Below are 14,319 nucleotides of genomic sequence, written 5' to 3'. Positions count from 1 at the left end.
AAGAATCCACCTGCCAGTGCAGGGGACACAGGTTCGAGCCCTGGTCCGGGAAGATCCAACATGCTGTGGAGCAACTAAGCCTGTGCGCCACAGCTACTGAGCCTGCGCTCTAGAGCCCACGAGCCACAACTGTTGAAGCCCAAAAGCCACAACTACTGAAGCTCACACGCCTAGAGCCTGTGCTCCACAGCAAGAGAAGCCACTGCAATGAGAAGCCCATGCACCACAACGAAGAGTAGCCCCCACTTGCCGCAACTAGAGAAAGCCCATGCACAGCAATGAAGACCCAATGGTCAAAAATAAATAAATAAATAATAAATTAATTAAAAAAAATACAAGCCTCTTAATAGGTGAGGTTGGGGAGTGGTGAAAGGTTTGGTGGGTTTTGTATTGTTTCTGGAGCCACATCTCTGGTCCTGTAAAGAGTAGAATTTTAAAACAAGGACAGTTGTTTTTAATTCCTCAGAGAGTTGGGTGGCCACCTCAATGAAAGGACTGACATACCCATTCACCTCTGTTGGAATTTTACATTCCCTCATTTAGCTTAGGGGACAAGGACCCCCCCCCAGGAAAATTCCTATCAGGCTCTGAATATCACCTATGGTCAGTTTAGTCAGACTGGTGGCCTCCCATCTTGGTAATCCATTTACAAACACTTTTGAGGATCCTTCTTGGTTTTAAGAAATTCTTTAACTATGGCCTACAGCCTCAGATGGTCCCATTTCTTTTTCTTTTTCTTTTTTTTTATTGAAGTATAGTTGATTTACAGTGTTGTGCCTATCTCTACTGTACAGCAAAGTGACTCAGTTTTACACATATATATTCTTTTTTTAATATTTTCCATTATGGTTTATCCCAGGAGATATTGTTTATCCATTCTAAATGTAATAGTTTGCATCTACCAGCCCCAAATTCCCAGCCCATCCCTTTCCCTCCCTCTCTCTCCCGGCCTTGGCAACCATGAGTCTGATCTCTATGTCTGTGAGTCTGTTTCTGTTTTGTAGATAGGTTCATTTGTGCCATATTTTAGATTCCACCTATAAGTGATATCATATGGTATTTGTCTTTGTGTTTCTGACTTACTTCACTTAGTATGATAATCTCTCGGTCTGTCCATGTTGCTGCAGATGGCATTATTTCATTCTTTTTTATGGCTGAGTAGTATTCCATTGTATATATGTACCATATCTTCTTTATCCATTCATCTTTCGACGGACATTTAGGTTATTTCCATGTCTTGGGTATTGTGAATAGTGCTGCTATGAACATAAGGATGCATGTATCTTTTTGAATTATAGTTTTGTCCGGGTACATGCCCAGGAGTGGGATTGCTGGATCATATAGTAATTCTATTTTTAGTTTTCTGAGGAACCTCCATACTGTTTTCCATAGTGGCTGCACCAACTTACATTCCTCAGGTGGTCTCATTTCTAAAGGTAACCATTTAATAGTGTCTTCAGAGTAGAAAGGCAATTCAGATAGAGGATTACTAGAATGAGTACTCAAAGGAGGATAGAGGGGAGCAGTAGTTAAAGTTTTAGGTACCATTAATCTTTCATTAGCCTTCTACAACAATTCTTGCAATGAGGCTATTTTGAAATTTTGGAGCTTTTTGGGGCTTCTGCATATCAATTAAATGGCTACAATAGTTTAAGATGAGAGCTCTCTAAAATTTTAACAATTTAGAAGTTTTTCCAATTCAGAGGATCCAAAGCTTCAAAAAACTAGCCCTATACAAATATTTCTCCCTGCTGACCTAGTTTGTAAAAGAGAAACTCTTACCACTGTTACCAGTAGACCCTGCAGGCAGACATCCAGGAGACTGCCAGCTTTAACTGCATGCAAAAAAAATCAGTTTTGGAATGCAAAAAGAGAACCTAATCTTGGCCATTTCAGGGTGGGGTTTCCTCTAATTTCCAATTAAGTACTTGCAAGCATACATAAACCCAGCTGGTATTCCCATAGGTGGCTGTCTGTCTGCACAGGAGCTGTTTGGCCTTTGAGGCACGATTTCCCATTATTAATTTGGTAACCTAATTCAGATATGAGATATGATCTGAACAGCGTTATGGGGACAGTGTGGTGGATCAAATGTGTGCTGCTTCTGAGTCTAGCTCCCCAAGAATGTTACGCTTTATGGTTGGGCAGGTACTTCTGCCAGTGGGGAGGTTTGGTCAATGCATGGTGCAGATACACAATGCACAGTAGAGAGAGGAGGCCAAAGGGCAGAGAAAATTTTTTATGTTTAAATTATCCTTGACTTGCCTTAGAATATGAAATTTTATTTCATCACATGTGATTTTCTTTTCCTTTTTTTTTTTTTTTTTTTTTTTGCGGTACGCGGGTCTCTCACTGTTGTGGCCTCTCCTGTTGTGGAGCACAGGCTCCGGACGCGCAGGCTCAGCAGCCATGGCTCACGGGCCCAGCCGCTCCGCGGCATATGGGATCCTCCCGGACCAGGGCACGAACCCGCGTCCCCTGCATCGGCAGGCGGACCCTCAACCACTGCGCCACCAGGGAAGCCCACATGTGATTTATTAAAGTGAAAAACAGAATGGTTGTAAGTGTATTGATGGGCCAGGGAGTAAGACTATGAAGACGGAAGTGACATGTCAGAGCGAGAATACTTAAGAGGGTACATCCTGTTCCCCTCTAGGGGTAGGTTTAGAATATAAGGCTGTGAAGATGGTAGGCAGAGATTAGATTATAAAGAACCTTTCATGCCACTGAGCTTACATATAGGCAGGAGAGTTGCTGAAGAATAAGAGGATGTGTATTCATTCAACAAATTATTATTGACCAAATATTTATTGAGTGGCTACTAGGTGCTAAGTACTGAGGAACAAAGCAAAACGAAAAAATTCCTGCCTTTGGGGAGTTAACTTTCTAATGGGGAGACAATCAAAGTGAACACCTTCCAGATTATTATAATGACTGACTTTTAATCATAGTGAAATGGAAAACTGTGGAAGGATCTGAGCAGATGAATAGCATTGTTTGACTTACTCCAGCTGTTGTGTTGGGAATAAACTGGACAATGGCAAAAGCAGGGACGTAATTAAGAAGCAGTTGCAATAATCTAGACAAGAAATAGTGGTGGTTTAGAGCACATGGTGGTCATAGCAGTGGAGAGGTTAAAAAGTGGTCAGATTCTGGATAATTTGAAAGTAGAACAAATAGGATTTGCTGACAGGATGGATGTGCCGTTTGAGGGGAAGAAGAGTAAGATTTTTAGCCTGAGGAGCTGAAAGAATGGAGTTGCCATTAACTGAGATGGCACAGACTACAGGAAGAGGGTGAGATCAGGAGCTAGGTGTTGCACCTGTTAAGTTTGAGATGCCTATTAAACATCAAATGGAGACATCTCATAGGCAGTTGGATATACAGACCTGGAGTTGATGGGAATGGTCCTAACTAGATCTGTGAATTTGGGGATTAAATCAGCATATAGATGAGGTTTAAAGCCAAGATTGACTGAGACTTGATGAAATCTCCGGAGAAGTGAGGTAGAACAAAGAGGGCAAAGGACAGAGCCCTGGGGCACTCCAGTGTTTAGAGGTTAGAAAAAGGAGCGGGAACCAGCAAAGCAGACTGATGGAGCATCCAGAAAGGGAGAAGGAAAACCAGGAAAGAGTGATGTGAAGCCAAGGGAAGAAAGTGTCAGAGAAGAGGGAGTCACCAGCTGTGCCAGACCCTGGGAGGGGTGGGGGGTAAAGGGAGGAGTGAGAATTGATCATTGGATTCAGCAAGTCCAAGTCACTGGTGACCTTGACAAGAGCAGTAAGAGTGGATTCGAGAAGAGAAATCGAACACAGAAGTATTGACACTCTGAGTTTTCTTGTAAAAGGAAGGGAAGAAATGCATAGTATTTAGAGGAGTAAGTGGAATTGAGAAAGGATTTTCTGTAAGAAAGGAGAAATAATAGCATGTTTGTCTGCTGATAGATTCAGTAGAGAGGAAAACATTAATGATGCAGGATAAGGAAGGAGAGCAACATTTATATGGAGCAGAGATAGTTCATCAATGGCCACACAGGAAAGAAGATAGAATATTTAGGCACAGATGGAGGTAGGTGGGTCAGTTTGGAAGTTTGTAAATATTTTCTCTGAATGCTTTACTTTCTTAGTGAAACAGGAAGCAAAGACATCAGTTGAGAGGGAGGATGGAGAAGGAAGCACTAGAGGTTAGAGAAGAGACGGTATGAAATAATTGGGAGGGTGAGAAAGTACATGGAATAAGGAAATAGAGTGAGGGACATATTGAAATATGCTAGGTAGGGCTCCCCTGGTGGCACAGTGGTTGAGAACCCGCCTGCCAATGCAAGGGACACGGGTTCGAGTCCTGGTCCCGGAGGATCCCACATGCCATAGAACAACCAGGCCCGTGCGCCACAACTGCTGAGCCTGCGCTCTAGAGCCCGCGAGCCACACCTACTAAGCCCACACGCCACAACTACTGAAGCCCATGTGCCACAACTACTGAAACCTTTGCACCTAGAGCCCGTGCTCCGCAACAGGAGAGGCCACCGCAATGGGAGGCCTGTGTACCACAACGAGGAGTGGCCCCCGCTCGCTGCAACTAGAGAAAGCCCATGCGCAGCAACGAAGACCCAACACAGCCAAAAATAAATAAATAAAATAAATTTAATAAATAAATTTAAAATATATGTATGCTAGGCAGCAAAATGAAGGTACAGTGTCAGAGAGAGACTAACAGCAGGAAGGCCACTGCAGTGGTCTAAATGAGATTTGATGAGCTTCTGAATCAATTCAGGTACAATATTGGGCTCATTAGCGTATAGGTAGTAGTTCAAGCTTCAAGTATGGATAAAATTGCCCAAAGAGAGCAGACTGACAATAGCAATGGATAGAGGCCACTGGAAGACAAGCTCAAAACTCAGAAGACTCCTCCAGGTAAACAGGAAAAACCATGGGAAAGAGGGCACAAAGGTAAGATTAGTTAAGGCTTATATGTGCCATCTAGGTTGACTACCTGGGAAGTTGTAGTTTTGATGAAGGAACAGGAGAGAACCCCATTTCACTGTTAGATGAGGAGTAAGTAGAAATACGGAGTACAGATAGTAAATAGACCACACTTGCAAGAAAGAAAAGTAGAAGTAGCAAAGCCTGCAACTAGGCCTGGAAAGCCATTTCTTGCAGACACAACAGCTTCTGGAAAGACCAGGAGGTATAGAAGTGCACATATAAGGAATTTTAAATAGTTTGATATGAAAACTAAATTTTTAAAAATATTTGGGCCTCCCTGGTGGCGCAGTGGTTGAGAGTCCGCCTGCCGATGCAGGGGATACGGGTTCGTGCCCCGGTCTGGGAGGATCCCATATGCCGCGGAGCGGCTGGGCCCGTGAGCCATGGCCGCTGGGCCTGCGCATCCGGAGCCTGTGCTCCGCAACGGGGGAGGCCACAACAGTGAGAGGCCCGCATACCGCAAAAAAAAAAAAAAAAAAAAATATTTGATTCATTTAATTTTTTATTCCTTTGTCTTTTAAAACTGATCAGTGTATAGTTCTCTTTGGGGGAATTGGGGAGGGAGAAGTAACCTTCCATTTAGTTGTATGTATATGTGTCCCTTAGCTAACTTTAAAAAAAAAAAAATACCGAGGCTTTCACATGAAGTAGACTTTGAGACTGCTCAAGCTCTTGAAATGGGAAATTAGGCAGTAATATTCTTCTTAATATTGTAATGTGTTCCCATTCTCTACCTGTCCTAAAAGTTGTATGAAAGCTCCTTTTCCTTCATTTGCTTATTTTAGGAGGCAGCAGAAAATGTCCACTGAACGGACTTCTTGGACAAGTTTGTCCACTATTCAGAAAATAGCACTGGGCCTCGGGATCCCAGCCAGTGCAGTGGTTGCCTATATCCTATACCGCAGATATAGGGAAAGCAGAGGTATGTGACTCCATGGCTGTACATATGGAAATGTTTAAACTATGTTCTGGCCTTGTTAAATTGAAATGAAAACTTTTCTTCCAGACTGGGTATCATTTGTTGGGATGTAATTGGCTTTCTCTGAGGGATCTTTTTTTTTTTTTTAATAAATTCATTTATTTTTTATTTTTGGCTGTATTGGGTCTTCGTTGCTGTGCGCGGGCTCTCTCTAGTTGCGGCGAGCGGGGGCTGCTCTTCATTGTGGTGCACGGACTTCTCATTGCGGTGGTTTCTCTTGTTGCAGAGCATGGGCTCTAGGTGCGTGGGCTCCAGTAGTTGTGGCTCGCGGGCTCTAGAGCTCAGGCTCAGTAGTTGTGACACATGGGCTTAGTTGCTCCGCAGCGTGTGGGATCTTCCCGGACCAGGGCTCGAACCCGCGTCCCCTGCATTGGCAGGTGGATTCTTAACCACTACACCACCAGGCAAGTCCCTGTGAGGGATCTTTGAAACAAAGTTTTTTCTTTTCTGTATTAATGTGAAGCTAGCCTGTGAAATAAAGAACTCATTTTATAATTCTTTTGATCTCTTCCCTTCAGCAACACCAACACTACAAAGGGTTCTTTCTTCCTCCTTTGTTTATACCCATATACACTTGTTTATATTGTCCTTCTATTGTTAGAAGGCTAACTGTCCGGTCCAGTTTCCCCACAGGTTGGACCTAGGGAGTAGGGCCTAGAGAAATGATTTACGTACAAACAAGAGAAATTCTGAGCCTAGTGGGCTCCTCAGGCAACTTCTAGCCTTCATTCTTCTCCAGGAGTCGTGTCTTGGGAGAAGTAGTTTGCCCAGAATCCATCACCCCTTCCTTGCAGAACCAAATGACTTTTCCCATTTTAGCATATGAAAACAGTAGCCCAGAGAGAATGCCCATCTTCTGGTCTTTCAGGACCTTTTAATTCCCACTCAGATGCTACTTCTCCTTCTCTTTATGGTTGAGATCCTCAGTTCATCACTTGCATCCACATCTCTTTGATAGCTAGATTCAGGGGAGGGCAGGTAGTAGCTTTGGGTATTATCTAAGTATGATCTGATGATCTGTGCAGAAGAGCGGCTGACATTTGTTGGGGAGGATGACATCGAGATAGAGATGCGAGTCCCCCAGGAGGCTGTGAAGCTCATCATTGGCCGGCAAGGAGCCAATATTAAACAGGTAACCGTGTGAGCAGGCAACGGTTTTCCCAGGGATTGATTCTGCTTTCCCTCCTCTACCCCCATTCCGTAAAACCCACTCACACTATGTATATTTTAAACAGAAAAAATACAGGAACTTTTTAGGTAACTGCTATTCTCCTTCTAGAGATGAGTACTTCTCCCTAGAGAATGGGTGACTTAACTTGAAATGGGGATTTTTAATTGCATGATTCTCAGCCTGGTATAGCTTGAATCATTCCTTTCTTCTATGGAATTATGAACTCTCATTAATTGACAGTAACTAATTAATTGCTCCCTGATTCTTTTTACCATCTCCCGTTGTTCAGTTGGAATGTCAATAAAATAAAATAATTGATTCTCTAATCCAAATTAGGGGGAAAGAGTGTTCTAAACACAGAGAAACTGTTTTGGATTAACTGCTATTTGGGGTTACCTTTGTCTCTAATCTTCCATAAGTACACGTAATTGAGGACAGCTTATAGCTCCCTGATTTCACTGATTACTGTGTCCAGTTCCATCTACCTCCAGGGTGAGGTTTAGAGTATCCTTAGCTGACCCAGATGAGAGCTCGTCCAGAGCGTACTACCACATATCCTTTTCTCTGCAGCTACGAAAACAGACAGGTGCTCGGATCGATGTGGACACGGAGGATGTAGGAGATGAGCGGGTGCTGCTTATCAGTGGTTTTCCTGTTCAGGTGTGCAAGGCCAAAGCAGCAATTCATCAGATCCTGGCTGAGAGTACCCCAGTGTCTGAGCAGCTCTCAGTTCCCCAGAGATCTGTGGGCAGAATCATAGGTACCACTGGACAGCTTCCTCTGCTGTTTCCTTTTTTGTTTACCTTTGCCTTTCTTTCACACCTTCCCAAGGGTTTCTCCTGACCTACTTCCGCTTCACCTTGCTGAGAAAAAAAGGCAGGGACATTGAGACCAGAGCTGTACTTTTTTACAGAAGTAAAATCAGTGGTAAAGCAAAACTCATTACCTCAAGAAGTTGTATGATCTGAACCTTACAAATAGGTTCCAGAAGGGTTCAGGTAAATGTATTTACCTCAGAATTTTAAAGGGAAGCTAAGGATGCTCATTTTATCCCAAATCTTTCAAGACAGTGCTCTAGAAAGCACCTATTATGCCTTCCCCTGGAGCATTCCTTACGCTGCTGGTAGAGGCAGAGAAATGTCCTGTCCCTGGTCCAGTGTTTCACACACCATGTAGGGTATCTTCTAATGAAGTGGGGATGTAAAGTATGCCGAGTCCCAAAAAATGCAAGTGACATGACCACATTAACCTAGCCAATGTGTAGAATTTAAATAAAATGGATAGAGCAGATAATCCCGTATTCCCCTTAGTATAGTACAGATTTCGGTAGCTCCTGCTTTCCATTCACTATCTTCCATTCTGTTTAGTTTGAAAATGAGAACTGACTCTCCCCTCCTAGTATGTACAAAACAGTGGTGTCTCTAGTAGTTAAGGTTATCGAGGAGGGAAGGACAGGTTTTTATGTATCATTCAATGCAGGGAGAGGCGGCGAGACAATTCGTTCTATCTGTAAGGCCTCGGGAGCCAAAATAACCTGTGACAAAGAATCAGAGGGGACATTGCTACTATCAAGACTTATAAAAATCTCAGGAACACAGAAGGAGGTGGCAGTAGCTAAGGCAAGTAGCTGATTTGAATTGTATCTAAGAGTGAGAAGAACACTTTACTCCATCCCAGGTCAATATCTGGCCACGTAGATATCATCCCTTCCTTGTCTTATTTTCCACAGCATTTGATACTGGAGAAAGTTTCAGAAGATGAAGAACTTAGGAAGAGAATTGCTCATTCTGCAGAAACCAGAGTCCCACGGAAGCAGCCAATCAGCGTAAGAAGAGAGGAAGTGACAGAGCCAGCTGGGGCTGGAGAGCCAGCTTTATGGAAAAACACTGGCACTAGCTTGGAGCAGGCTGCACCTCTGGCAGTTCCTCCCCGCAAAGGAGGTGGCGACATGTCTGTTGTAGGACCAGAAGAGCGTTCCTGCAGGAAACCTAATGATGACAACTTTCAGAAGTTTGGAGCCCAGACCAGTCCAGAGACATCCATGTTTGAAAGTATGTAAGAAAGAGGGAACCCATGAGCCATATGGAAGATAGAAAAAGTGGCTTAGATAACCCAAAATAGGAAGCAATAAAAAAAAAAATTTCTATTTTCTCGACTACACTTACAAGTCTTTAATCACAGATAGGACTTTCTGGCAGTATTTTACTTGGGATTAGTACTAAGCACAAATACTTTTTTTCTGAATACAAACCAGCTAATAATTATAGAAAACAATATAGAAATATGCTAGTTCACAGGAAACTAGTCTGTGAGTAATAGATCAAATAATTGAATTACATGGTATTCTTTCTCCAAACCTATTTATTTAAATAAGTAAAATACTGAGTCCAGTTTTTTTCCTGAATCATTAATGTTTTAAAAAATCTACACCAGGGCTTCCCTGGTGGCGCAGTGGTTGAGAGTCCGCCTGCCGATGCAGGGGACACGGGTTCGTGCCCCGGTCCGGGAAGATCCCACATGCCGCAGAGCGGCTGGGCCCGTGAGCCATGGCCGCTGAGCGTGCGTGTCCGGAGCCTGTGCTCCGCAACGGGAGAGGCCACAACAGTGAGAGGCCCGTGTACCGCAAAAAAAAAAAAAAAAAAAAAAAAAATACACCATTCAAGAAGAATAAAAAGGCTATGGGCTTTTTCTTCTATGTATAGGTACTGGGATGGGCAGGGAAGACCAGGGCCCCTAAGAGGTTCATAGACTTGTCCAGGGTCACATAATGAGTCAGTGGTAGAAAGGGATCTGGAACAGGCCCACATCTGTCCATGTATCTTCTCCCTGGTCCATGCTGCAGCTAGCATATGGGGATTTCCCTTCATTATAACTGGTGGCTGATTTGAATACATGGCAGATGACTAAGAATGTGACCGAACTCTTATTACTCAGATAAATAGAAAGGAACAGAACATAGCTTAGTATTTTTCTTCAGGATGTTCTTGTATGATGCATCCAGTTGTCCCTCTAGCCACTTTTTTTTTTTTTTTTTTTGTGGTACGCGGGCCTCTCACTGTCATGGCCTCTCCCGTCGTGGAGCACAGGCTCCGGACGCGCAGGCTCAGCGGCCATGGCTCACGGGCCCAGCCACTCTGCGGCATGTGGGATCTTCCCGGACCGGGGCATGAACCCGTGTCCTCTGCATCAGCAGGCGGACTCTCAACCACTGCGCCACCAGGGAAGCCCCCTCTAGCCATTTTTAAATGGTAATAACCACTTGGTATTTGTACCTCTCACCCTCCTGATGCAGTCTTCCTATTTCAACCAGAGATGATTCTAATAATGGTCACCATATTAGGTAATAATGATTCTGCAGCTTAACTTGCTTATCCCTGTGGTTAGTCCCCAGTCCAGACTTCAGTTTCCATGCTGATGAATTCCTAGAAGTCTATGTCTCTGCCTCTGAACATCCTAACCACTTCTGGATCCAAATCATTGGCTCCCGCAGCCTGCAACTGGATAAGCTTGTCAGTGAGATGACCCAGCACTATGAAAATAGTCTGGTGAGTTGCCATAGGGACAGGGCAGGGGTTTGATGGAAAGGGGGCATATCTTTTTCATTGTGACATATTCTCTTCCCTTTTCTGTGGAGCAGCGGCTTGTTCTTCCTTCCTTCTGGTATCCACTGTTTATTTTTTAGCGTACCCCTTTCTAACTCTTCCCTCTCCTGCCTCCTCATCCCCTTGTGTAGCCTGAAGACTTGACTGTGCATGTAGGAGACATTGTCGCAGCACCTTTACCTACAAATGGTTCCTGGTATCGAGCCCGGGTCCTTGGCACCTTGGAGAATGGGAACCTGGACCTCTACTTCGTTGACTTTGGAGATAATGGAGATTGCCCACTGAGGGACCTCAGGGTGCTCAGGTCAGTGTGGGGGCCAGGCTGGAGTCAGGCTGGAGTCTCACTTACTGACTCAGTCCTGGCCATAGGGTGGTGAGCTGTTGGCACTTATCACCAGGGGGTGTTGGAAGAGAACCTCTTTACAGTGATCAGATAATTATCATCTGCTGCTGGGTTAACCACTGTCTAGAAGCCAGGAATATAAGAAGGCCCTTCTGGCACTAGGATTCTAATTTCAATTTCTTTCACTTTAGGAGTGACTTCCTAAGCCTTCCATTTCAAGCAATAGAGTGTAGTCTGGCACGGATAGCCCCCTCAGGTAAATTAGTCCTATTACCTATTGACTTTGCCTCCATATAGAATAACTTTCATAGAGCACATGGGAGGGAGTCTCACATCCCAGGCTTTTTGAGTTCTGGGGGCTCAGGTGCCTTTTCATCACCAGTGCTAGAAAGCAACGGTCAGAAACTTGCCTGGCAGTCAGACATAGGTGCCTTTTGAAGTAGACAAATGAAGTTCCAGTTTTCCTCCAGGACATAATCCCACCCCCATCAGCACTGACCCCTTCTTAGGCTCTCTCTACAATTTTTTACGAGGTGAACAATGGGAAGAGGAAGCTTTGGATGAGTTTGACAGACTCACTCACTGTGCTGACTGGAAGCCCCTGGTGGCCAAGATCTCTAGCTACGTCCAGTCTGGGATCTCAACTTGGCCCAAGATCCACTTATACGACACTAGCAATGGGAAGGTAAGACTGGGGTTCACACGTTGCTCACTATCTCTTCAGTGTATTTATAGCCTCATTTACTTTTTCTCTCCCAGAAACCCTTATTTGATGATATTCCTAACTCATAAGATCCTGCTTACTGAACCACCAAAGGAATTTTTTAAAGTATCAATCCTAGCTCTTCTGCCTTATTTCCTCTGATTCGCCCTTCCTTCAGAGAGAACATCATTCCCTTTTCATCTTTCTTCTCAGAAACTTGATATTGGGTTAGAATTAGTTCGTAAAGGATACGCAGTTGAGCTTCCTGAAGACATGGAAGAAAACAGAGCTGTCCCAGTAATGTTGCACCATGTGGTGAGTGAGCCATTGTAGTCATTCAGGGTGCTGCTTTGGGGCAAATCTGGTGCCTTGAGACAAGAGGGCTTCTAGTCGTGCATGAGAGTTTGTAGAGCGTTCTCTTCTCTTAAGGACTCTGAGTTGCTCCACTAGTTGATCAAAGGAGGCCTTGTGTGCCTCAGCAACCAAACCAGATTCTGTGAGCAAAATGATGGGGCGGCTTCTCCTTTCCCACCAGCCAAACACATTCTTCCTTTTTCTCTTGTTTTCATCCCTTCAGGACACAGAAACAGATGTCTCTCTCCGCAGCACGGTCACTGAGACCAAGAAGAGCCCTGGAGAGATGGCAAATACCCTGTCCTGCCTCAGTTTATTAGGTACAAACAGCGTTTGCTCCCTAGAGCATCTCTGGAAGTTACCATTTCTTAATCAGCCTCTCCAACTACGGAGGTTGTTAAGACTTACCTCCTAACCAAGGTGGTCATGGAGCACCAAGAAGCCCATTTTTTTCTCTGAGCCCCAGTGGCAGTGCTGCTAAATTAGGGAGGTGTCTAACTTTATCCTCATTTCCGCTAAATAGAAGCTGCCTCTCTGTCTGGTGATGATAACCTTGAAGATGACTACTTACTCTGAAGTCACCTTCAGTTGCCTCAGCCATCTGCTTTGCGGTAAGTAGAGCTATCATCTATCTGTAGCAACAGGAAAGTAATGAGGGTGACAACAGGGGCCTTGCCTCTTCCCCGTAGCCCATCTTACTACTACTTCTCTGTAGCTGCTTTCCTGCAGCTTTACTTTCAGACTGAGCCCTTTCAAGCTTTTTGTGTCTTTGTGTGTTTGTGTCTTTGGCAGGATTTGGCATAAGATTTGGTGCCTGGAGAGAGGAGCCTGTGATAGAGATCAGTGCAGTTCTTCCTTCATTATATACACGATCTGGCTTGCTGTGGACCAAATGCATTTGCTCTTTCCACTGGACTACCAGAAAGTGTGAGGGGTGGAGAGAGACAAACACATGCCCCTACTCCCCCACCACCCCTGTGCCCCTTCCAGTGTTTGAGTCCTGCTGCGCTACTTACAGCCTGCTCAGTGTGCAGCTAGCTCCCCTCGGCCACTCACAAAGCACACTACTGCTAGGCTGTGTCCTTTGGAGGCTGGGAAACAGCCAGGGTTTGGTTATTGGAAATGATGATTCTGCAGACTCACTTCATCAGGTGACTGGTTAAGGAGTTTTTTGAGTGGTGAACTCAAAGACTGCAGTTGAGTCAGGAGGCAAAGGCAAAACTCAGCATCATTATATTGAAAAGCCTCAGGAAGTGGGAAGAGGATACTGCCTCCCAGCCTCAACTGCTGATATGTTATTGGAGTGGAGACAAGATTTTTGAAACAGTGCTCCAACTATTTCCCAGTAAACTTTGGTTAAAATACAAGTAGACAAGGAGAGAGGTAACTCAGGAAATATTCTAAATTTTTGGTATAGTATCTATAATATATATGTATACACACAGCCATGGAGAGAACTTATGTAGCTGTTCAAATCACTTGGGGGTCCTTTGCTGAATAAAGTTCTCAAGAAAATTATTTAAAACTAAATGCTCGTTGAATCCCAAGGTGGAAACAAGTCTATGGGTATCTTGTGAACTGAAATCTGGTGAAAATTGCCAAACACCTCACACAGAGGAGCCCATCTATGAAACATCTGTCCCTCTCACACACAGATCGTATTCTTGCCGTAAAGCAACTTCAGAATTAATCATTCACTAAGACCCCAACTAAAAGGAGTAGATTAGGATTCTAGAAACATGGGTTCTAGGGATAGATCTTTGCTGTGCACTTATGCGACCTGTTTCCTTATAGCATCTCTCCATTTCTGACAGTATTTTGAGGATCCAGTGAGAACTGTGAAGGTATTTGAAAGTAATGTCAGTGGTAGAATGGTGGCAAATGAACTTTTTTTTTTTTTTAAAGATCAGCAAGGTAAAGTAGAAGACTTAAAACTGGTATATAAGGCTATCATATGCAAGATTTTTTAAATCTAGTAATTAGTGATGTCCACCCCTATACACATGGCAACTATATTTTCCCATAGACGCAATTTTCAAATTTCATTGTCTTAGAAAAGTCTCAGTACCAAGTAGCAGAAAAGCCTCAGTACCAAGTAGCAGAAAGCCTTCAGTGAAGGAGCATCTCTGAGTAGCTTGGGTAGTCCCACAGGAATCAGTGAAGGGCTGCCATTGATATGACA

At 44.1% G+C, this 14,319-nt stretch overlaps 1 protein-coding gene across 1 annotated transcript; it reads left to right on the top strand.

The window, feature by feature from the left end:
• The first annotated feature begins 5,468 nt into the window (after positions 1-5,468).
• On the top strand, positions 5,469-13,620 carry TDRKH (tudor and KH domain containing). Its single transcript, XM_082616607.1, has 13 exons — positions 5,469-5,907; positions 6,990-7,096; positions 7,706-7,895; positions 8,615-8,754; positions 8,865-9,186; positions 10,520-10,680; positions 10,869-11,041; positions 11,272-11,336; positions 11,614-11,765; positions 11,997-12,098; positions 12,361-12,457; positions 12,661-12,748; positions 12,930-13,620. Exons 1-12 carry the CDS (start codon positions 5,736-5,738, stop codon positions 12,711-12,713), a joined length of 1,734 nt encoding a protein of 577 aa, XP_082472733.1. The 5' UTR covers positions 5,469-5,735; the 3' UTR covers positions 12,714-12,748; positions 12,930-13,620.
• Positions 13,621-14,319: the final 699 nt, after the last annotated feature.

Source organism: Mesoplodon mirus (assembly GCF_964341445.2).
Source record: "Mesoplodon mirus genome assembly, chromosome: 3".
Lineage (NCBI taxonomy): Eukaryota > Metazoa > Chordata > Mammalia > Artiodactyla > Ziphiidae > Mesoplodon > Mesoplodon mirus.
This window is presented reverse-complemented; position numbering and strand designations above follow the sequence as displayed.